The sequence below is a fragment of the Gobius niger genome, assembly GCF_951799975.1.
Source record: "Gobius niger genome assembly, chromosome: 8".
In the NCBI taxonomy this organism is placed as follows: domain Eukaryota; kingdom Metazoa; phylum Chordata; class Actinopteri; order Gobiiformes; family Gobiidae; genus Gobius; species Gobius niger.
In genome coordinates, this window is record NC_136859.1 from 25,218,545 (window position 1) to 25,244,773 (window position 26,229).

Here is a 26,229-nt window from a genome sequence, read left to right on the forward strand (position 1 = left end):
TTAAATATCGACCTAGACAATTTGACTGTGAGCATGATGTCTTTAACACATGGCTGCAGAAAACTGTGAAAACTATTGTGATATTCTAAACTTGTATGGGAATATGGGTGGTAGGCAGATGAAATATTGCTGCATTGTTTGCCTATCTACAGCTCATGATCAGCAATGATTAATCATCAAGCACGGAGCTGCTGGGAATGGCTCCAGTTTGAGAAAATGAACTAAAACTATTATCTATTGTACTAGCTATAGTATGTCTTTTTAGCACAGTAAAATCTTCCTCCAATCCAGAATCTCACTGAACAGTTATTTCCATTCTGCCTTAACACTGGTCTTCTTTTCTCGCTAATCGTTACTAACCCCACCAGTTCTTTTGCCTGGGGTCTGGAGGAAGTTCTTTGTCCAGTGGATCACTTCCTGTCAGACAATGACAATCACTATGGCCATTCATTTATCATACGTCTGTTCTGCAAGCTGAAACAAAAAACTGCATTGGCGGGGGATTTCAACGTGTATCTAAAAATGATCAAACGTGTAAGGCGAAAGAGGAGGTCCAAGTCAGAATCGCATCAGTATGAAACATCAACCTTCATGCTCCTGTAAAACGTGGTGGTGCATTTTGAGCAGGAGAGGCTGAAGCGAGCAGGATCCACGGGCTTTACTCGTGGTAAACTGTTGAATGACAAAGTGTTTTTTCTTTCTAGAGCGAGATAAGGAAGGTTGCAGCCTCCTGTAGATAGCGCCGCTGCCATGGAGGATGAAAGACAAGCCTTTGTTGCCGGCTCAGATCCAGCAAGGGAGCCTGTCAACAAAGCTGCTTTTCCAGAACTTCATAACAGAGGGAAAGGAAGAAGACTGTCAGCCTAAAGTTCATTTCAGTAGATTTGGGAGTATTTAGTATGTGAAGAAACTGAAGAGCAATCATAAAGAGGAGTCACAGTATATAAATCTATCTCAAAATCGTTCAGACCGTTGTTTGCATATTAGGAGGAGCTTGTCAACCATAACTGGCAGGTTATGTACCTAATAGAAAGACTACATACCCAAGACGCATACTGCCAAGTAGTTCAAACAATCATCTATTTGGGACTTAAAAATATGCAGTTCAAGCTACAGCACCAGGTAAGCTGTGTGTGAGTGTTTAGCACTGACTGGCACCGAGGGGAGCAGAAAATTGTTTGCTCCATGGGGACATTCATTTGAGCAATCTAAACACGGAGGTGGACATCCCATTATGGGCACGGGGCAGCGATTTTGGACTATCCCGACAATGTGTCTGTAAGAGGAGAATTAAACTAACACAGTTTAATGATGAGGAGACTCTGTGGGTACATATGCAAATGACAGGGATCTTCTTGTACCACCCCAAGATTCATCAGACATTTAAAGCAGTACTAAGTTACTTGTTTACCTTAATAAATCATTTTCGAAGTCCCTCCTGGGGGTAATACAAGTGTTGATTGGGGGTCTTTCATCTCCCCCGGTGTCTCTGGCCAGAAATCCACAATTGGAACTTGACTGCCACTAGGACCCACCAATACACACTAATAGAATCACGAAGATTCTATTGGTGGGTCCTGGTGGCAGGACCCACCTGCGGGCTAGCTCCACTTAAACAGCATTTACAGCCAAGTTTGAGTGAAAAAAAAAAAGATCCCCATTGTGTAATTGGATGTACAATATCCCTCTCTCCCTTTGTCTTTTCTGTCAGCGTAGTATTTACTCTCACGGACAATTAATAAGTAAAAAATTGCAACATGCTACGACACCTGCAGTGGTGCTTATGGCCTCTAGCGGCATGAGCTACTTAGTTCTGCTTTAAAAAAGTGATTTGTCTATCTCTAATTTAGATGCAATCCCAAATTAATTGAATGTATGTTACAAAAACACACTAAAAGGTTAGGTCTTCTTTCTAATTCCTCTTTGGTCTTGCGCTATTCCATGGCAGGTCTTACTTTGCATCACGTCACTGGCAAATGAACAAAAGCAAACATTCCACTGACATTATTTATTTATTTATTAAGTTACAAATAACACCACACCGGGCTCGCCTGCGGTCCTGAGCTTATATTATTCCTATTACACATACATCACGTCTGATTTGGCTCGCTTCTTAATTAGGCCTCCATTTATCCAGCGTATCCTGTATTCATGTCAGCCTGTGTTGCAGCTCCTATTAAATATTCATAACTTTGACATTTTTCAGTCGCGACTTTGGCACATTTTTGGCGTGAGGTCGGCTGGGGCTTACCAACACGGCTCGGCGCGCGTTTATGCTTGTTGCTTTGATTTAAATGAAGTCTGAGTGAGGAGACAGAGCGTGCCGCAGCCATCTTTCAGGCCTGATTAGATGCTTTAATATAAGCGCCAGCTGCCGCAAACCATTTAATCACCGGAGAGCACCACAGCTACCTGTCGCCTTCAAAGATTTCAACACTTCGTCTGCTGGTGTCTTCATCCTGGCTGCAGTGCGGCTGCATCGTTGGAGTTGGGCACATATTTCCTTTGCATGTGAAGATAAACATCCAAACAATCCATATACTTGCATTTCCCTGACAATCGTCCTGTATCATGCTTTACTGAGGCCTCCCATCAAACTGTAAAAACTACTGGGTGCTATTATTGTTTATGGAATGCTCCAAAGCAGACAAAATGTTCCTCAAACATTTGTGCGTTGATTGTCACACACTAGCGTTGGACATATCAAATTGGCAACAGTAAAACCTCATACTGCCCCACAATCAATGCCTCCTAACACAGAGTTAAATATCTTCAACAGTAACTTTACAGTCAGTCCACACGCCTGAAATTTCCAAGTTGTTCATATGCTGCCTTCAAATGTCAGACTCCCTCTAAGGACGCCACAGCCCACAGTAACAGAGGTGCACAAACATCGCAGGTCTAAAATCTCTTCCAAAACGCTGCTGGCCTGACCCTGAACCCGTCCTCCTGTCCTCTGCGAAGCATGAAAAGCATCTACATTTAGCCATAGAGACAGAGAATATTCAATTCAACAGCAAAGATTGAGATTCATTTTCCGACAAAGGTCACAGAACAAAATTTCGTTTCAGCTCCTTCTCCTCCATTCAGCCCATTGATTACCTGCATTATTTACCTTGGCATTTAGCACATATTTCAATTCTGTGTGTCAGATGCAGTGATGGGAAAATGATGCTGTTAAATGTTTCAATGTGTTTACAGTATAAGCTTGAAAACAGCTGAATGGTGTCATGTCGCATCAAAAAACATGTAGTATATAGATGGCAGATGAGGCATGTCAAGATGTGACTTTGCTGTTGTTACTGAAATAGACCGTCAGATCACACTGCGGGCCCGATCTTCTGCCTGGCACAACAAAAGTGTTGGTCCAGGTGAGCCAGATCGGGCCCTGTATGTCATGGTAGGTCCAGTTCCAGCTGTAGCAAAGATTTCAGGACAGGGGAATAATTTCTCTGAGTGTTAATGTGATTAATTAGTTTAGATCACCTCGATAATATCTTTCTTCAATGGTCACAATGTTGAGTGCTATCATTTAGAATGTGCCATTTAAAGGGGCTGGATGCAAGTTCGCCATTTTATACTCACTACTGCTACCTCAGGCCATATGTGTAACTGCACCTTCTATATTAAGCTCGTGCATGACGGCAATTCGGGCCGAAGTGACACATTTTTGAGTGACCGCACAGGATTTTAGAGGCAGTTGTGGTGAACAGGTCTGAGCTCATTCTACACATTAGGACATGGCTGGAACATGTAGGGGGAGGAAAATACATAATTTTAACATTTTTAAACTCCCTATAGTCCCTTTAAAGCAATACTAAGTAACTTGTTTACCTTAATAAATCCTTTTCGTAGTACCTCTGTAACACAAGTGTTAATGGGATGCTTGAGGGGTCTTTCATCTCCCCGGGTGTATCTGGCCAGAAAACCGCAATTGCAACTTGACTGCCACCAGACCGGAGCCACCAATACACACTAATAGAATCACAAAGAAGAAGCTAACAGGCTAACGGGCAAAGCTAACTGCGGGCTAGCGCCACTTAATCAGTATTTATAGCCAAGTTTGAGTGCAAAAAAATATTTCCATTGTGTTATTGGTTGTACAATATCCCTCTCTCCCTTTGTCTTTTCTGTCAGCATAGTATTTACTCTCACAGACAATTAATGAGTACAAAAAAATCACAACTTGCTACGACACCTGCAATTGCGCCTATGGCCTCTAGGGGCAAGAGCTACTTAGTACTACTTTAAAAACAAAGGACAAATGTATTCAGGATAGAGTGGTGGATTATGATGATCATCCTTGAGAATGATTAAAGAAACAGCCAAATGTTTCTCTTTGTTTTCGTTAAAAAGTGGACACACATGAAATGGATGGCGGAGTTTGGTAGTTCACAATTTCTATCTTCCTCCGTAAAAATCTGCAAGTGTAATGCCCCATCTCTTCCTCTGTCAGACTAACCTGCATTAACCAACGAGTGAAAGCCACACTGTACACCCCATTACCTCTCTTATGTCTCATTTCTCCCAATCACCTTTTTCCTTCTTCAGAGATCACTTAAACCAACAGCAGTGCAGCAGGAGCATATGGAGGGTGCACTACGGGCTTCAACATGACGGATCGAGCATCATATCCGACGCCATCGCCACCGCTGAGCGTAAGCGAGACCTGTTCGCATTAGCATTTTAATACCTCAGCGATATTTAATCCACGAGGTCTCCCACGGGGACGATTAGTGGAAGGTTAATTAAAGATGCGATTAGAGCACTTCAAATGTAAAATAGGACGCTATTAGTGCATGTGATCTCATAAACACGAGGCCCCCTGCTGACCATTGTGGCCATACGCTGTGTATTATTGATAGACAAGCTATCAAGGCAGGAAGATGGCACATTACAGCTTGATCGTCCCCATGTGAACAGGTGTGGGGCAGGCCATTAGCCAATTATCCCTCTGTCAAAGCATTTTTGTCTCCCAGTAAACAAAAAACATGCTAAATCACATACAACAAGGATTCTGTCCTGTCCCATTTACCGTCTCGGATACTGCGATCATCTGCACTGGGCCGTTTTAGTGTTGCGGACGTGTGTGCGCTCACCTAAGAGGCTTTGTCAGCACCTAATGAGTTTTTAGCAACAGGCTGAATATAGGCTACTGATCAGAAAATTAGAAGATCATTAATCGCTGGCGAAACGTCTGAGCCGAGTACAGATAGCAAGTTATCTCTGCCTATCTGAGCAATGTAATGCCTCATTTGAAAGCCCTAAGACCTAAGCTCCTTCCTCGTTTTTGTTGTCACGTTTGTCGTTTTCGTCACGATTTTTGTACCGTTGACATCAAGTTTTTTTGCTACGTTTTCGTTAAAAAAAATCATGTCTTGCTGCTTTTTTGTCACATTGAAGGTTGCATTTTTGATATGTTTTCATCACGTTTTCATTGCTTTTTAGCCACATTTTAGTCTAGTTTTCGTCAAATTTTCACCACGTTTTCGTCATCTTTTTGACACATTTTTGTCTTTTTTTTCTGCTGTTTTGATGTTTTTTTTCTTTTTGAGAAGCTTTTAGATTTGGGTAATGCCAAATTGGAGAAAATGCGGTCTGTTCAGGTTCAAGAGGTTAAGTTTTTGGCAAAGAATTCCCAAATTACAATCAAGAGGATCAAATATAAGACAATATTTAGGTCTGATGCTGCATACATAACAAAGATAAATACATAAATAAAACATAACGGATATAAAAGCTGCATTTTCATTTCATAATGTGTCTGAAGGGCTAGAGTCCTCATTTTGTTGCTTAGGCATGATGCCACAGACTCCTTCACACATTAGGTAAGGTGGTATCACACCTCTATCTATAACACACGTTCATGATTACTACTTAAGTCTTATCTGGAAATATAGTACGCCCTGTATAGAGTTACGTCAGTGGGCACTAAAGCTGCCTGAGCCATGCCAGCCAGATACTTGCTAATTTCCTCTGCGCTTGCTAATCCCGAATGCGAGTGGAAGTTATATCGGGGGTAAATGAAATGTCTGTCAGCTCCGTCATGCAGGGTTAACCATCGCTGGCGAGCTATGCATACATCACCAACTGATTGGTCGAATTTCTGACCCATCACGGAGCTAGCGCGCCACCGATTAGCCGACAGCTGTCACAAACCAGATTTCCGTTGTAGCCAAATAAACTCGTGGCTTGTGGCTTGAACTGCGGAAATCAGTCAGTCAGGATTAGCCACCGCAGTGGGAGGACATAGCAAAGGCGGCAAACGCATACGGGGCCAGAGTTAATGAGTTCACTCAAGCTAAAATGCTACGAGCTAAAAATTGCCTCGAGGAATGGGACAGCTGATTGCCGAGTGTATATTTAACTACTATTAAGTGATTTTGTGGGCGTGTCCCTCATCATTTAATCTTGACCCCAAGCTGCTTTCGGTCTGTAAAACCTCATCCGAAGAGCTGAGGACACAAGGGACGAAGGGAGCAAGTCCTTATCATCTTTGACTCGGCGCGAGCAGAAAATTGAGAATTAGATTTAACGGAAAGGTCTATATTGGAAGTAAATTGACTTTCCGTGTCACTTCAAGTGTTATTTCAGTAAAGTGAAGATGACCCGTAAAGCATCTCTCTGCTATTCAGTGGGTCAAAGAATATTAAGATTTATAAACTTCTCGGTCGCACTTTACTTTAGTGCACAGTAATAATAACAGAAACACGATTAGCATGGTAACTAGGGACAATGAGGGATAATGAAACAGCCCTACTTCCATATGATTACCAAGAAAATGAGAACGATATTTGGTGATTTTAGTCTTTACACTGGGCTAATATGAGGGCTACGGTTTTGTTCCCGAGTAATGACCGTAATTTCCATCTTATTACACAATGCTATTTCCAGCCTGTCACCATGATATCACGGTGCTGTAAGGTCAGGTGTAACTCAATAACTGGCATGATTCAACACTTTGAGCAAGTCTTTGGACACTGGAGACACTCAGTATTACAATCACAAATGCTAGCTGCCACCAAGTTCAAAACGAGAGCTGTGAAATGGTTTACTCTTGGTATATGGATGATCCGTGTGACATGAATTACTTAACAAGTCATTATACTATAGTGGTTTTGCTCAGTGTTCTGCCGGAAGCGTCCCGTCGTCTTCCCCATGTTGCATCTCTGCTCCTCTCTGCCGTCATTAGCATCTATTTCCCAGGACGAGCGTAACCCTGACCAACAAACAGGTGGCCATAGAGCAGTGTGATCCTCATACAAAGAAACCCCCTCCAGGTGTTTTCTGATGTATGGTGTTCGCAAAATGAGGAGGTGGAAAAAAACATGCCCGTGGCCGGAGGGGCTGCAGAGAAAACCAATCACAGCTAAACAAGAAAGTCCAATATGGTTTGAGTCTGTGTCAAATTCACTGCGCAAGCCCAGGTGGGAAAACTTTCTTCACTTGTGAGAAGAAGGGAGGATGAGATTCACACGCCCCACACATTACATCCAAAAGAGGGAAAAATGAAGGGTAAAACAGGTATTGATTTACTATTCGGTGCATTTTTGTTCACTCCCCGGTCACACTCTGTGGTAATAAGCCTTTGTAGACACAGATGCCCATGGACAAACAGTCTAGGCTTATAGCTCATATGACCCACAACAATAACACAATCACATGACCATATTCTATGCCATGAGAATTACTTTGCGAAAGAGTTCCTAATGCATTATAACTGTGTGTGTTACTATTAGGGCAGGGCAATATGGCCTATACATGATCTACTCAAGCAATGTACATCCTTCGTTTCATTTGACTTTTTAAGCACCTGCCAAGTAGCCATGGTTTTGTTCAAGCTTGTGTTATTTCAGTCAGATGGAAGTGATTTTGTCGTTCTTGGATATTGCCAAGATATAGCCTTAGTAGACGGACAAATGGCCAACGTACTTAGAGGCAACAGTCCTGCTTGTCTGAGAGCCCTTGCCTGGTCTCGATCTCACATGTCATTGATTACTCTTTGTCTTGCCTGTTGCAGCTTGCAGTCAATAAATGCCGAATGCCCATGGACTTGAGTGGTGCAGGCTAAATGAATAACCCTGGTTCTGAGGAATCCTGATGAGCTCCACAGGAGGGGGGGGGTTTCACTGCCGCTCTTTTGGCACCAGCGTGATGCCGTTCAGCCCGGTTTCTTCCCACCAACACACACACACCCATACCGACCAGCCGAGGAGTTCAAGGGTATCCGTCAATATCCTCCTCCACATCAGGAGCACAGGGGAGCCGGGAGAAAAGAGCAACCAAGAGGTCAAGCCGACATCTTGAACTGATTTTTTTTTTTTTCTTCCCAACCAACCAGCCAGCCCACACTTTTGTGGAAGCCCGGGGATAAAGTGGGGCATGAGACTCAAAGGTGAGGATATTAATAGCTGTCGGTCAAGGTAAAGACGAACCCAATGACATTTTGGGGTTCAATATCTTCAATATATACGTTAGAAAACTTTTGCTACAAGAACGCAAAACAACCACCAAATCCGTGCCTTTAATCCATGCAGCAGGCTTATGTCTACCACAATGCTATGCAGTAGCCAACAAGGTGCTCTGCTTCTAATATTGTCTTCGCATACCACCAACGCACACACATGGGATCCCTTATACAACATGTTATATTAGCCGCAGCCCGGTCCCTGCTGCATATTCACGTCCACAGGTCTCCCACCAGACATGTCGCGCCATAACTGGGATTCATTTATAAGGTGTAAATGCGATAAGCGCTGGTGACGTGATCGCATTACCCACAAAGCCCTACGTGTCGGGCATTAGATATCCGACGCTGTGCCGTAGCCAGGTGATTTCAGAGCTGCATGAGGGGGCAGAGTTGAAAGGTCATTGCTGCCATTGCCGATTTCCTCCCAGCTCCTGCATGAGATATTTAGCTGTACTGTAACATGCTGTGGTCAATCAAGTGACTGTCACAGTGGAAGGGAGCAAACAACAATATAGTATAAGGTATCTTTACCATTTATGGAGCTTAAAAATGACATAGTAGCGGAGTTGTAGCTGACATTGTTTTCCACGTTTCTGGGTGGGCTTTTTATGGGTTCTTTACCTTCCCTCTTCAACCTAAGACAAGTACAATAAATCCTCCAGATTGGTGACCCTGACCAAACCTAGCTCCAAATCTGCAGATGCTTCTGACAGGTTGCCCCAGCAGTATTGACACATTTCTCTACGGGGACAAAAAAAAGTACACTTTAACAAATAACTACTTAATTAATTATGCATTAGGGACACTTGAAACCATGAAAAAAAATATATATCTGCCAGACAATACCCCCAACCAATGTGGCCTATGAGCTGAAATAAAACATGTTAAGACGGGCTAAATTTGTGAAAATAAAAGTGTTTGAAAGCGTTTATTCCTTGGAGTGTTGTGAGAGGCTCTATTAACGCTTGGCACAGATGTTTTTGCATATGCACGTGCTTAGCGTGTCTCCACACTCTGATGTCTATTTTCTGCAGCGACTGAGATTGTTAAAACCTGTGAGTGAAGTGTAAAGAGGCTTATATTAGAAATATGCTTTGAGAAAATGTGTGTGGACTGCCAGACAATTCACAAAGGAAAACACAACACGTTACATTCACTCACTGTGTCAAGGCTGTATTATATGGCGCACTAACATGAGCATGTGCCTGCTTAAAAAGAAGCCCACAATGCCGTAAACTGCGATATTTGAGATGGATGGATATTTGGTTGATACTGACCACTGCAAACTCAGCACACCAAATGCTGGAGAACCTATTTGGCACAACATAACCCTGTGGAGGTTGTCAAATGCTAAAAATCACTTTCCCAAACGTTTAACACATCAACTGAAAGCAGTGCTAAGTAACTCTTGCCCCTAGAGGCCAAAAGCGACACTGCAGGTGTCCTAGCATGTTGCGTTTTTTTACACATTAATTGTCTATGAGAGTAAATACTACGCTGACAGAAAAGACAAAGAGAGAGAGGGATATTGTACATCCAATTACACATTGGAGACATTTTTCACTCAAACTTGGCTGTAAATACTGTTTAAGTGGCGCTAGCCCGCAGCTAGCTCTGCCCGTTAGCCTGTTAGCTTCTTCGTGATTCTATTAGTGTGTATTGGTGGCTCTGACCCGAATGCAGCGAAGTTGCAATTGTGGTTTTCTGGCCAGAGACACCAGGGGGAGATGAAAGACCCCAATCATCCCATTAACACTTGTATTACCCCCAGAGGGACTATGAAAGGGACTTATTATGGTAAACAAGTTACTTAGTACTACTTTAAATACCATTCATTCCCACTGACTTGGAGGTGGACAGATAATACAGATAAGATAAGATTGATCACACAATGGAGAAATTCATTTGTTACATTGAGCTCTCAGAAACACTCAGGGTGTGCAGTATAGACAAGAAATGTGCAAACAATAGTAAATAGAGGTATCTTATGTAAAATTACTACCAAGAACTTTAAGGGGGCAAGAAGTATAAACAGTAATAAATAAATAAAAAACAGACTATAATTTTGTCTTCATATATGTCAGTATTAGCAGTGCAGTGCAGGTTTACAGTCATAGTGCAAGTGGTTAATAAAGTGACGCAGATACAGAGATTATACAGGTTTAGATAATAATATGATGGAATTTATGCATAGCGTGTTCAGAAATCTGGCATCTCGACTGTCCATATGATATGACAGTGTCTCACAATGGGCCTTTGATAAGCATTGTGTCTGTGTCAGGACTTCAGGAAGAGATGCATGATGGGAGATGTTCAATGGCTGTTGATGACTGGGGATGCCACTGACGGCAGGCATTCAATCTATGACAATGCAATCATGCCCCCAAAGATCACAGAAAAGGTGTTTCAGATGCAGTATAACCAACCACTATCTTCATATATCTATGCGATAATCAGCAAGTTAACTACAAGATTATGGTTGAATTACAATTGGACAACAATCTAATTTTGCTTTGACTCTTCAGGATCAATTAGGGCTGGGCGATACGATGATAAAAAACTGCATCGTGACATGATAGAGAAATCATCATGATTCTGTGTTTTTTATGTCTATGTAGTTCAGTGCTCAAATACAGATACTGTTGTACTTCTTACTGCTTCTCCTCATCAGTTTCGTCAGGCTCTGAGTGAGTAACGGGGCTTTCTCAGCAATCACAGTGGAGAGTGGACTTTCAGAAGAAACAGATGGCTGTAGTTGCCTCTAAAAAGAAATATTCATAGATACTAAGTGCACATGACTCGAGATAAAATCAAAAGTCTCGGCCAAAGAAAATTGTGGGTTATTTTTTGCATTTGACAACTTATCAAGACAAACATTTCAGGCTTACGGTTTCTTTAAAAATGAAAATCTAAAATGGCTACATGAAAAAGACGTTCAATCTAAAGCAACAAATGGCTAAATCAGACCAACTGTGAGGTATCTTTAAAATGGACTACACTAGTTGTCGGCATGTTCAGAACACCGTCACCCATTCAGAGGAGCAGGGTCCGGGGGAAAGCCCAAGTAGGCTCTAAATAACAAGGTCAAACAACTGTACACACATGGGTCTCAAACTTCCTGCCTCCCTGTCCAAAGATACACTTTCCAGACAGCGTTTGTCAAGCAATGTTTACACAAGAATTAGTCAGTCCCTGATCCCATTTTCAAGGATTTAATGGGGACGACAGGTGTTATATCTGACTGACAAAATGCTATTGGGAATTAGATTTAGACTCTTCTGAGCTTGGAGAGCATAGACTTGTAACAAAATACATGCTCTATCTCAGAATGAGATGTTTAAACTGGTGCCAAATAAGTCAGTCCTGTTTTGAAAAGCTTAAAAACATTTAGTCAAGCGCAGGATACACTTTCTCATGCAACCGAAGTAAAGACAAACCACATACGGGCGATCTTTAAGTCATCACGTCCCGGGTTCACACCGAGTTCCATGATAGGTTAAAACAATGTTCCCCGACATAACAAAGCTTTAGCGTTGAAACAAACACGTCCGGATGCATCAAACATCCAAAGAAAATCGCAGAACAATCGACCCTATAAACCCTAATTTTGTTTATTCGAAGTTAACCCAAAACTGAAATCTCCTTTTTAGAGGTCAGCCGATATGCACAGCCGATATTGTTTACCGATATGTTTGGCCAATTTTTCCAAATGTCTGGTCTATAATATTTTGTTCCTTTAGGTGATTCAATAATAGTTTTTGTCCCAGCTTTGATTAGTTTCCGTTAACATTAGCATGCTGCCATTAGCATTAGCATACTGTTGCTAGCTGCGACATTTTGTGCGGCAATCAAAATACAATTGTGGAGGTTAAAACTAACTCAGCAATTGAATTCTCCAGGTTCTTAACTTCAAAATGAGATACAGCATGCCCATTATTGAGAGTTAGTTGGTGAAACTTGTTCTTAACAAACAAATCGCAATGTTTCTCTGTTCCCCTAAGGCCTATGAAGTCTATCGCATTCGATCCCGGGGCTTTTATCGGCACTTGATTGGCCGATAACCGATATTGTAAAAGGTCCAAATATCGGCCGTCGACCTCACTCCTTCATCTTATCCATATGAAAAGTGTTTTCTTTGTACAACCTTGTCCAGTGTCACGGTCGTTGCTTTTTAAATACCAAGTGTCCGTCCAAGTCACAAAGGCTTAGGTTGTGAATGGTGCGGCGTTGGTGTTAAAAGTCATTATTGACGAGGGATTAACCCTAAAAAAGACCTTATTTTGTCGCAGAGCCATTCTTAATCCCCCTGCCATTCACTTCCATTTGCCGCTCTTTTTCTTCCCCTCACGTTCAGATTGGCAATAGCCTCATCTCTCACAATGATCTCAAACGACCCCTGTCTCTCACAGAGGAAGGAGTTAAAAGAGCTGGAGATCGAGTGACAGCGAAAGGCGACTGTCCGTGTCAAGGTGAAGGGATCGAGCCTTGGGTCACAAACACTGTTATCAGAGGAGCGGGGAAGCACCTAATCAAGGAGACCACCGGGCTGTAGGTTCACATACCCCTATCTCGCTCTCTCATCAGGGCGGGTTTATCAGAGCGATGCACGGGTCGATAGCAGGGGGATGCTGCTGTGGTTAAGTGCATACAAACCAATAGTCAGAGCAAATACTAAATACCAGAGACAGTAGATGGACAAACGTGTAATTGGAAAGATTCACTGCAACGCAAAACATGTTATATTCCGTGCTTTGACCTTGCAGGTTCAAGAAGTAAAAACTGAACAGACCGTTATTGTCAGATAGATTTCAAATTACATAGGCTATAATACACGGGCTTTCGTAACTTTGCGTTGGGATCCAGATAAGGGGAGGTGTGTAGATTATCGTGCCTTTTATGACACCTCTTTACAGTAGCTTGCTAATACAGTATGAAGGAAACAGAATGGGTTACTAAAATTTTTACAGGACATATCAGCCATTCTACTGTAATTACAGCCATTATTTTATAAGTACCGATTACTGTTCCATTTCCATCCTATTTCCAATCTATTGCTTTGCAGTAAAGCTAATTCTAATGCCGTAATGATGACAATTCTCAAAGACCTCCAAATATCCATGAGTTACTCCATCAATTCCACCAAAGAAAGAATGTATTGGCATATCTGGCTTTGCTGTAGTGGTTTCAAAGCATGTTCATTTACGTTCAACCATGTTTTGTCTATTACTTCATAACTGAACGATATACACAGTATGAATCTGGTGTATCTGCCAAAACGTCAACCCAAACAGACAGTTGATATTATGAAAAATGACACTTGGATGTTAATAGCATTCCTGAATTCATCAAGCCTAATGGTCCATTCGTGAGATGTAATGGAAGCTGTCATTCATAGACACACAGGGGAACCCCATCAGGGATTACCCCTCAGAAACCATGGCAACCCATATCACGGATTTATTGTTCATTTAGATGCAAACCACATCAGATGCAATTAACAAGATGAGACCTGAGGTTTTCAAGGTGGATGAAGATGACACAGGCCTGAAGCATAAAAAACATGACTGATAATCGTGAATTTGCGCAAAAAAGCGTATTATTGCATACATATATAATGTTTATTCCATTAAGTCACTTTGGTTGGAGCATTATCAGTAACTATGGTCTTGAGCGGGTCTTATCTTTGACATAAGGAAAGTTAAATGCTAATGCTATATAGGACACTGCAGTACGTCAAAGTGAGCCAAATTTGACTGAGCTTAGGCTTTAAACATTTCCACTCATTGATGTGACAGATGGCCAGTGCATGAGTTTGCTGCTTAAAGAGAAAGTTGAAGATATCCTAAAACTTTAATAGACTACAACATGATGGATTTTCCCGGGGAGTAATGACAATGTTTAGTTTTTAATGGTTTCTCGGAGGGTTTCCTGTAATTAAAGGGACACATTCACCACATTAATTTTTGACACCAAACATGAAAAACTGCTTGGCTCCAATCAGACTGAGAATAGATAATGATGTCTGAGTTGACAAAGATAAAACGGCAAACAGAGGAAAGAAATAAGGGAGAATGGCTAAATAATTAGTACACTGACAATCCTGGGTTTTACCTATTAGTCACTAATCTTCAACAAAACCTTACTGAAATTACCTTTTATATTGTAGTTCCACTACAATACAGAGTACACAACAAAGGCGAGAGCTAGAGTCCAATAATCAGATTCTCCCTTACACTCTTCTGTTTAGCGCAGAACTTTGTGCCAAGGATTCAGATACAGCTTGTCACGTAATCTGTTTCCTTTAAAGTCCATTATAGACAGTGACGACGAGGAGACATAGGCAGCTATAGAAACTCAAAGATTCAAGTTCTGAAAATGTGGGTCAGCTACAGGCAGTCTAAAAACTGCACTCCATCAATATGACGCATTATGGCACTACAATGAATGTAGAATAGAATAGAATAGAATAGAATAGAATAGAATAGAATAGAATAGAATAGAATAGAATAGAATAGAATAGAATAGAATAGACAATAACTGTGGACCAAAAAAGAAGGTGCAATAGGAGTATCCTTCTATTGCAGTCACACAATGGTTGAATTTCTATCAACAATGGTTTGAGGGCTAGTTTTTGAATGCAAGTCAAGTTACCATTTGGTGGCAATGTTTGACCTTTGTTTAACCAGGTTAAAAACGCATTGAGAGTAACAATCTCTTTTGCAAGAGAAACCTGGCCATTCTAGTGTCCCCTTTATTAAATATTTTCAATAGAATAACACTAAAATGATTTACAGCTCAACATTTTGGCCTCTCTGACGCACGCAGCTCAATGAGTGTCCGTTAACCTGCACCATATAAGGCTGGACATGTTAAAGATATAGGCTCACTGCTCCGCCAGCTGTGAATGGTTTAAACAGACACGTAGACAAATGATAAATGACAATCCACGTAACAGACTTGGGTGGCAAACAAACTCTCAATTGTAACTTCTTGGAGATGGATGCGTATAAATACACAATAGCAAGCCAGATGTTCAGTAAATCCCAGTGAGTTGCCGCTGAAAATGGATGTATACTCGTCACGCATCAAAACAGGAAGCAAACTTTCCCCCCTTTTTTGGATTCTCCACATTCTTCCCAAACAGCAAGCCCCATTTATAGCCAACAGTCCAGGCTAATTCCCATGGCTTCTCAAAATGGTCTGGTCTCCAGTTGTTTTCCCACCACGATCCTTTCTCCGAGCATGAAACGTGGGGCGATACATATATATGGCCTTATCTAAACAAACTTTTCGATGCGTGACGTCTGATATGGCTGATCCCCGTGTGTGTCTTGGCCAACAACAATCACAGGCCTGCGCTGGAAAAGTCCACACTGAAGCGTTTCTGATTGGCCCCATCAACCGCAAATAGCAGCTGAGGCAGCGCAAAAAACAGAGCAAGCGTTTAGCCTTTTCAATATAAGACATAAAACAGATGGAGCCGGTCGTAGGAAAAGGTTTCAGAGAAGAATTCAGAATTTGGTAGATTGGATAGGAAACATATCTTACTATTTCTATTAGACATGGGGAAAGGTACACCGATTATAGACCTAAGCTTGGTTTAAAGACGAGGTATAGGATTTCTGTCTAAATCAGGCTTACTTACATTTAGAATAGCCTAGCAGATTAGACAATCATTGACACATTATCAGACTTTTAACAAAAAGTATTGGTCCGATTTTTGCCACTGGTTTGTTTTTATTCCGAAACAGAATGACCAACAGAGGGCAGCAGAGCGGTTTTGCCATTGTGTCCTATATAAACAAAGAAAAAGGGACTCGCAAAATCTATAAAATGGATTGTTTGAACGTAGTTTGTATGTGTAGCCCCTGTATGTAGTTAATGGTATGCCTGTAGCCAACCATCACAACAGCGCGATGACAGAAAAAGCTGTGAGTGTGAAGAGCAGCGATGTTGCCACAAGGTTGAAGTAAGTGAAATACAATACAGCCGAAAGATTTTTGTTACAGTCGCACTAGGCTCGACCTTGGCCCAACCGTCTCATTCAAAAGCACTTCTCGCACTGCAATTTTGTCCTATCGTCCACAATCTTTCAACTGTCTTTCTAAATGAACCAAACGTGAGGGAGGATTAAAACAAAATCGTTTTACAAGTGCATCTAAATACTTAATTTGCAACCCACATTTTGGATTTTCCATGAACACCTGCCAAACAATGAACAACAGAATGCTGAGTATCTCTTCTACCTCCATCTGTCTATTCTGTTGAGTGGGCTCTCCATTTCATCTAACACCGTGGTCACGGGCGGTACTTCGGCTTGTTCGGGTGGCACTGATGGTCATCTGTGTTGTTGTCGTAACTGGATAATATAAAGGTAGCACTACCAGCACATTCAGGGTGTTACCATCAAGCTATCAAACCATTACCATACCTAAACTCATATTCATTGTTCACAAAATCTGCTTCAATCCCCTTATTAACAGCCTGATTGGTATCATTTGAAAGTCCCATAGCAGGCACACTGCACTTCTCCATCACTCCAGCTTTACTTCAAAAGAAGAGGCCAACCAAGCAGGATTTCCTCATCAATAAACAACAGTGCACGGTTGTATCCTCGGACCTATCGACCAGATCATCAAACAGGCACCCACAACAGAAACCTGGCAGCCGATATAAGACGGGTCGATACGTTATACTGGCCTTTACATTACCACGCAATACAGTTAGGAGACAATCAAACAACGACACAATGAGCTCCTCGATTACCACTAAAACTCGACTGTCCCAAATCGGTCGATACGTGAAGTCATAAATATTTGGCGGCCGTTGCATTTGTCTTGATCGCTGTCGAAATTGTGTCTTAAAAGTTTGGAAGATGGTGAATTGATTTTGCAGTCTCTCGGCTCGTACAAAATACACATTTCGCGTCTTACTTTGGCAAATCAAACTCCACATGCAATACTTGAGGATATGTGAAACAACTTCACTCAAATGGTACCAAAACGTTTATATGAACTAGGTCCCAAAGAAATGTCTTTTTGTTTGTTTCCTTGTTTTCTTCTCCTTCTAATTAGCATGTCTTTTGGTGTCGGGGTCTTTAAAGAGTAGGTACGCATAATTCAACAGGTGTCTATTAACCCCTGAACACCACTAGAACAGTGTGGTGTCCCAAATCGACACCTCACGTGTCAAGATCCGCAATTAGGTTGAGGACTGTTCTCAGTGGTTTGCAAGCCTTTCAAAAATGACTGATGCGTCTACAAATGGCATGAAGGTGAGTGCTTCAAAAGGCTCTAGATTCAAAACAGAAAAATACAGACCCAAGAGAAGGCCAATCATAAATGGACGCACAGGAAAACCTACTACAGGTGTACCATAAAAATTAGGACGTAGTAATTAAAGATTAAGCTTTTTTGCTACCGATACTGGGTTTTGAGTATCTGCCGATTCCCCCATATCGACCGATACCACTTTCTTAAAAGTGGTCTTCTCAGAGTGAACAATTTAATTGATTCTTTTATCCATTTTAAGATCAATAAAGTCATATTTTATTGTCATGATCTTACGGATCAATTATAAATAATATCTATTAATAAACTAATAGATAAACATTAAACAAGGATCACTGGACTTTTCTACACTAAATATCCTTGGGTATATGACAGGCTTTAGGTTACATTAATATAATCAACTCACATGAAGCGATCTGATCATTACAGAAAAGTTAGATCAGTGATTTTTTAAACTTAAATACAAACACTTGGCTTCAGCAGTAGTCCATTTTATTTTTATTAGGCTACTTTAGGTATTTCTATCATAGTTTCTGACCCAGCCTTTGATTAGTTTCCATTTAACAATAGTTAGTTACTCTAACACTAGCTTTAGCATACTGACGCTAACCACGATATTTTGAGCAGCGAAAAACATGTTTGCGGAGCTAACTCAGCGAATGAATCCCCCAGGATCTTAGCTTTCCAATGATATACAGCATGCCCATATTCAGTTAGGTGGTAAAAGTTGTGTTTTTAAGGCGTTGAGAACTGGTATCGGTTCAGTATCAGATTTTTTTTTTTTCAGTATCGGCTACGATATCAAATAGCACTATAAGATCGGTGCATCCCTAGTAGTAATATAAGGAGAGGTCAAGGCGCTCACCAAAAAATATTTATTTCAGGGACAAGCTATTTTAGCCTCTTCAGTCCTCAACAGGGCTGCAGTGTAAAATGGACAATCAATGGTGTTTTTATTCTTACAGTTTCAAAGGCTGATGAGTCATATGATCAAAGTCACGACTGACAAATTGTTCTGATGCTGAAGGGTCAGATCAACAGCGTGAGAAACTGGTTATATATTACGTAATTGACACTAAAATGAACAAAGAGTAACATTTTCATTTGGGGTTGCAGATTGATTATGATAGATGGACCGTGGGACCCGCTGCACGAGTTGAAAGCCACCGCATTAGAGGTGCCCGCGGTTTGAGAAGCCCTGCTCTATATTTCCTTCACCCGCAGACACACTTGTCTGAACAGAGCCGCCCTGTCGCCTTGTGATGGTGGCTGACCTCAGGGGCCGTCTCTCAGATGAAACAGCACATGAATACATTACACAGCAGACTTACATTTACACATCCAACAAAAAAAAAAGAAACTTTCGATTTCAGACTGCGACACTTGAAACTGGGCCATTTCGAGTCTCAAACGCCTCAAAAACGCGCGTGTTTGGAGCCTACCTCATCAAAGCCACTGTCGTCTTTCTTGAACGCTGTGGAGAGAAGAAAGGAAGAGGGAGTTAGGCAGAGTCTCGATGCACAATGTTCGATGAAAGAGCAGAAAATAAATAGAAGAACTCTACAAATGGAGAAGATGCATAATCCAATGGCTCTGGAGGGAACCGAGTCCGTTTTATAGCAGCGCACACAGAGGCCATATAGGACTGGTAACGGCTGCTGTGGAGCCTGTTAGGAAGAATCACTGTTTATGAGAAACCTATAGGATGCATAATACTGCCATAGGAATCTACACTGTAAGCAAATGTCTATTGAATTTACTCCAACACAGGGCAACAGTGCTTGCGTAAAGTGCCATTGTAAAAGTCCAGCACGTCGCACCCTCCCATAGATTCTAATATCCCTCCAGCAGTATGAATGTTTCATTTTCTCATCAATTTGTGACATAACAATTAACATAGGAATAAATCCACGTAGTAGTGCAGACTTTTTTTCTCCCTTAATCAAAAAAACGTTCCAATTATACAGAACTAAAGTGGGTTCACTTCATCTCACTCAAAATGTAAATGTGTACGTTTAAAACCCTTTCGATAATTTGTTGATTGTGCTTCAAGACAGATTGTTTTCCTTGCTAACTGCGGCAGAACGGCATCATCAAAACTCTCTCTATTTATGAGAGGGAGGGCTCGACATCCCTGCATCAGTCTGACGGCTTGTTTGCCTTTGATTTCCAAACAGCTCCCAAAACCCAAGAGACTTCCCCAGAACAGTGTTAGACCAGTGCTAATGTCTACGTTATCAGTGCCATTTGATGATCATGTTTGCTAATTGGGGGGTTCAGATGGCTAAAAGACTGCATGCTCAACCAATAAAATGACTTATTTATGTAGGCCGCTTTGGAAGCCATTGTCGAGGCAGGCTACCGACATGTTAAACTGCAGCTTCCTACTCCTTGGAGGGCAACAAGCGCACAAAAGCACACAAAACCCGCACAATGGGTACACACACTTTCCCTATAGGCCAGGCGCACTGCAGACAGCAACACTTAGCCACAAACTCATGCAACAGGGCAGACCTGGAGAGGCGTCTTATATAACCAAGTGAAGAGTTTAATTCATAATTCATATCACAACAATAATATTTCCAGCTTTTTCTTCAAAAATACTGTATTGTTTGAATGCATAATGCAACATGTATCCATTATTTACGCTGCATCTGTCACAACAGTGCAGCACTTTGAATAATGAAGCAAAAGTGTTTATGGAACAGAAAAGAAGCAGATTGTCTTAATTCCTATTGAATTACTTTATCATTTCTTTATTGAAAATGTGTCCATATACATTTATTGTATTATACGTAACATATAAATACTACGTATATTTTTGGGCTACTCAGACTAGGGCTGTGCAATTAATCGAAATTCGATTACAATTTCGATTATTACACTTAACGATTACAAAATTAGCATAGTCGAAAAGAAAAACTTTTTTTTCTTTTTTTCAAAGCAGACTTGCATTATTTCATGGTGCTGGGATTATTTTCCCTTCGTATTTCACGTGCCATGGCTCATGCTTTTGCCTGACATAAAAAAAAACAGCTCTGTGTGATGATGTCATCAGGCAGCGCTGCTCAGTTTGCTTGTGCAGGTGTGAGGGCTGGCCAGCAGGGGGCAGGTGTGAAAGAGGGACCTCTCCTTAATCGAGGCACACTTGAAATCATTTGTACTTTTATGACTGTTCAGAAAACAATAAAGCCTTTTTTTTTTTAAAGGCAACAAATAATCGTTTGAATAATCGTGATTTCAATTATGACTAAAATAATTGTGATTATTCTTTTTTCAATAATCGAGCAGCCCTAACTCAGACCATGCATTTTCTGTTGTGGATGAATAAGTTTGTCAAACTTTAGGTGTGAGCAACATTTGTATAACAGTTTATCACAGAGACATAATTTGTTATAATTACAAAGGAATCATGATGAAACCTAGATCTAAGCGTCATGCATTATAGTTTCAAAGGGTGCAAATAGACATCATTGTCTTTTCAAAACATTGAGATTCAACTAAAACTGAAGGTGCAAACATTTTCAGATGAAGTTCAGGTTGCTGCATCAATTCGCACGCCCCGGACCTGTCTCTGTATTTGTTCAGTCAATGTGAGATGTCCTAGTTTCCCCCAAATAAAAATCATTTGAAGTTCTTGGCTGTCCACACTGAAGAACAAAACTTTTAGTCGTTATAAGCCAATAGGATTTTTAGGAGAAAAAGAGCTACAGAAAATCTATAGCTACTTAACAGCATTTATGTCAAACACCTTGAATGGAAGAAGTAAGTGAATAAGTTGTGTGCAATACTTCTTACTTTACCTGTACCGCACAAGAGAAACTTTCTGAATGATCGGATGTGCAGGTCTCCGCATCCTCCTTCTCTAATTGCTCATCTATCTACTGAAGCTCAGCATTTTGATAACTCCATCTGCTCCTCTTTCTGTCAGAAGTGGGTTTGTTTAAAAGACAAGTGTGAGGAAAGTTCCCTGCTTTGTTTTATGAAGCAGTGAAGTGTTTGTCGGAGCTGTCAAAACCTAAAAATATTCTTCACACTGCATTGATTTGGAGACAGGAACTTGCTTTGTAATGAAGGTGAATGAATCTACTTCGTACTATATATTTATTGTTGGTAAAAAGTGATCAGTATAACAATTCTTGCACATTACAACCCCTTTTCCAGCGCATGTTATAAACTGTTTGTCCAAACTCATTCCTGACGTTCGAAAAACCATGTTCAACGTCCCATTTCATCACGGGGAGAAGCTTTATTAGTATGTTTCGCTACTTCCAGGGAGCAACACTGTCACGGTTATGCAAACAACAACTTGCTTCTTCACGATTGATAAAAATGCTTTATAATTCGATGCAGAGCGCACAAAGGTTCCTTTTCAAGAATGTCTGTTTTTTATACGATACTGAAGGACAAAAAACAATTTCATTCCACGACAAGAAAAAAAGACGTATTGGGCTTTTTTGACGCTTAACAAATCTGTCCAACACTGTGACAGAGGAGTTTTCACTGTGACTTCAGCAGTAAACACCAACAATAACTCAGCTATACTTTCCAGCAAAGGCAGCTATTTATAGGTAGGGTAGAGCATAAGAGGAAGCTGTTCATAGGCGCAACACCAACCATGTCGCTGAATTTATGCAAGACAACGAAATAGTATAACATGTAGTACTGTGTGCAACATGTGATGGCAGATAAAAGGTGCACCTCGGTAAAACCTCGGCCCATTTTTGTAGCAAAGCTTTTAAAACTGCTGCTCTCACTATTAAATCCAAGCTGCTTGTTTTGTCGGTACAAATATATATTGTACTTTTTTGCACCACTATCCTAGAAAGTCAGACCTCACCACAAGCAAAAACTTGACTCAGAATTTGGGGCTGTCCCATCACAAATACATTTGCATCTCACCACCTTAATTCGATTAAAACTAGCTTTTTAATGTATTAATTCAAATGCTTGTCGTAATTTGACTTGTCTTGCAGCGCTTTCCTTAAGGGACAGGTTGGCTAAACAATGGTGCCACCCAGGACATAAACACTGGTCTGTGAAATGAGCTTTGGTGAAAGATCTGAAGACCGGGGACAGAGCAGGGACTGACTGAGATCGATGCTTAGATGTGTTGATTTAGATGGAGGCGAGACGACCAATAGGAATCTAGAGCCAAGCGCAGCAGAAAAGTCAATGCCAATCTCTCCCCAAGCTTTTTTTCCCATGACATCGGCCCAAAAGTGCTCATTCCTCATCTTTGCTTAGGGGGCTGGAACTGTGGCTATTTATTGTGCAAAGACATATCTATCGGTGAAGTATTGTCATGGCATTAACCGCTCAGAACAAGATTTCGTTGGCTGTTATTGGGAGGCTCACGGTATTGTAGAAATAACTGCCCTGACAGGTCTTTGATGCAACTGTAATTGTCATATTTCAAAAGATGAATAATTATGATGTATTTTGCCTTTATGTCTTTTGTTTGGAACGTTGGCAATGTAGTTGCTTTTGCTTTTCCCATTTTCGGTTCAGTCGGCTGATATTGGCTGAAATTAATCTGCAATGCCAAGCTCATATTAGTATTGTTTTTAACAATACATTACACGTGGTTCTCAAACATTTCCCAGCAGTTTGACCACCTCATGAAATATTGAACTTTCAAGCATCACCATAAATCCGACTAAACTGTGTATAACATATACCTAAATTGAAGTAAATGATATCTACACAGCGTGCAAACAATGTCTAAAAAGAGAAGACCCTACCACCGGATGAACCCTGAATACCAACAGTGGTACACATACCACAACTGGAGAACTACATCATTACAGTATATAAATATTGCAAATGCCAATACTATACACACAAACCACAAAAAGCCACTAAGACTGGTGAAAGGTGTGACAAAGCATCACCTCCGCGCCCGTGTGCAAATGTGAGATGAAGATCAGATACAGAGGTGTGGGAGCACCTTGAGCATCAGCAGCATGAACACATTTGAATAAGCCTGTTAGCTCAACCGGAACTGCATACAATATAGAGGCAGTTTACGGACTAATATTGTGCATTTCCAGCCACATCCTCTTTAGAAGTTTAATAGGTTAGAAGCGTATAACAGTTCACAGTGGCACACTTCTCAACCAACTATTTCCCGAACTTGAACATGTCTATTCACAAGCTGTTTTTTTTAACAGAGAGGCATAAAAAAGAGCCACTTCCTTTCATAGACCTATCAAAATGCCCTGTATGACACACCAACACTATCAACTTTAATGTGCAATCTGCCTCTCCAACGCTCTAATGTAATAAGCTATAACATCGAAGAGCCTGGTCTTAATCAAAGGCGCTCATAACATCTGGGCTCGTAAAATTAATTTAACACACGTGAACAAATATGCGCATTGTTTTTTTTAACGCACAAGCTAATAATTATCGTAACATTCAAATATCGGGGTCACGCTTTATAAACATTCATGTCAGTGTTTCCAGTAGACATATGCCACTCCTAAAAACATCTGTCAATCAATATGGTGCATTTCATTTCAAGGGAAATTTCTGCAACGACCGAGGGACGATATGGATGCTGATATTATTTAAATTTTGCAGGCAGGCGTAAAAAAAAAAATGGATGGATTTGCTTTAAAATCATATTCCTATCTCTGTCCCATTGTCTACCACGGTCCAGGTCGATCTCGTGCAGCCACTTAAGGTTGTCGGTTGTAACCTTCCTGGTAAACCGAGTGTGTCCTGCTGCAGTCCACGCATACACTGTTCATTCACATGTGAGACCTGTGTCGTTCGCACAGAGATGGATGCCTTTATGGAGAGAGAGTAACACCTTTGTAATGTATTAGGATGTAAAAAAAGCAACCGCTGCAGATGACTTGGGGGGAAGTGAAGACCACATTAGGAGCTGGATTTGATTGTGGTCACCGATGGATTTTTCACAAACCGTTCAATGTTTGGATCTCCAAGTATTAAGTGTTAACTATAAGCCTCAAATGGGGCAGTTGTTGTTGATGATCAGTCAGGTGGTTTCTTATATTATTCCTTAAGATCTTTTCTTGTAAGGAAGTCTCATGTGCAGTTTCAGAATTGGGTTCAACACAATTATTAACATATAGGCTATCTCAAACAGTGATTAGGAATAAAGGTGCATTTACAGGAAAGCTGGCTTCAAAGATTTAAGGCATTTAACATAGAATATAAAGCCACACTTTGAGGAAACATGACATTTAAGGCTCCACAATGCCACAAATACACAATAGCCAGACGCAAGCAACAATGAATGTCTGAAAAGTACTTACAATCCTAAAGGTCACATACTGAATTACCCCAACATGCATGCAATTCTACATTTACACCCTAGCACTACTTAACTTATTCATAACACTGAGGTAGCCTACTGACAGTGGACCGACCTATGCTGAACCAAACAAAAAGAGATTTAAGGATGCGAGGCCAAGTTTATGTGGCTTCACCGTGGCTGCTAATTCTGGACCTAAACTCATACTGTTGGAGCTGCTTCTGCCTGCTATGAGTAGATTTGCCATGATACACACGCAAAAAAAAAAAAAAAAAAAACATCTGGAAGATCGAAAGGCGAACGGTACTTACCAATGCTCCTGAAACTCTCCGACAAAGTTCTCCTCAACTTTTTCATTTTGCCGATTTTCTCCACGGGCTGCGAGGCTGGCATCAGGTCACACATTGCGTAGTAGACTTTTCCGAATGCAGAAGGGGAAAAAAAAAACGCTATTTGGATTCACGCGTAAGAGATGAAGGAGAAGAGGCGATGTTGGAGGAGCAGCGGCGGCGGCGGCTTCGGTGGCTGAAGCCCGAACAACTGCAGCTGGAAACACGGGGAACCAACCAACAAAAAAAAAGAGCAGCTCCGGGCACTTTTCTCATCAACTACAGACCTTGTTGAAATGTTCAGTAAAGATCACCCCACTACATTTCCCCAAAGCGCAGCAAGAGGCGCGTCCGATTCGGAGTCGTGCGTAATCTGACGCTCGGACTTCTTTTCTTTCTCCTTCTTTCCTCAACGTCCCAGTCGCTCCCCGCTCCACCGCAATCTAGATGTCATTTTTGGGATTCTCTCTCTCTCTCTCTCTCTCTCTCTCTCTCTCTCTCTCTCTCTCTCTCTCTCTCTCCCGTTTCGACCCCATCGGTGTCCCGCCTCGGCGACGCGCGGATTGGTCCGAATTCGGGGAGCACCTCGCGGTTATTGGGCGCCGGTAAGGGCAATTATGGAGCAAGCCCCGCCCGCTCGTGTGCTACAGGAGGGGAGTATTCTCCTTGCGCGCTCGCTCTCGGGCTGTTGTCTCTCCAGCGGAGGTGCTGCCCTCTGCGAGGCCTACGCGGAGGTATTTCCCCAACATCAGCAACAATTTCGCTCACACTTGACTCGTAAAAGCGCCACATGTTACATTCAAGGTCAGTTTTATGTGGAGGAAACGCCATCAAATAGGCTTCTCCTGGGGTTTG

General features: G+C 41.4%; 1 protein-coding gene across 1 annotated transcript in view; it reads right to left on the reverse strand.

The window, feature by feature from the left end:
* cdk14 (cyclin dependent kinase 14) overlaps positions 1–25,476 on the reverse strand; it is a 173,468-nt gene extending 147,992 nt beyond the window's left edge. The window contains exons 1-2 of the mRNA XM_079561406.1: positions 25,357–25,476; positions 19,203–19,234 (exon numbers count right to left, since the gene is read on the reverse strand). Of these exons, the coding sequence (XP_079417532.1) occupies positions 19,203–19,234; positions 25,357–25,450 (126 nt within the window). The 5' untranslated portion in view covers positions 25,451–25,476. The remainder of the gene's footprint in view (positions 1–19,202; positions 19,235–25,356) is intronic.
* Between the last annotated feature and the right edge of the window lie 753 nt (positions 25,477–26,229).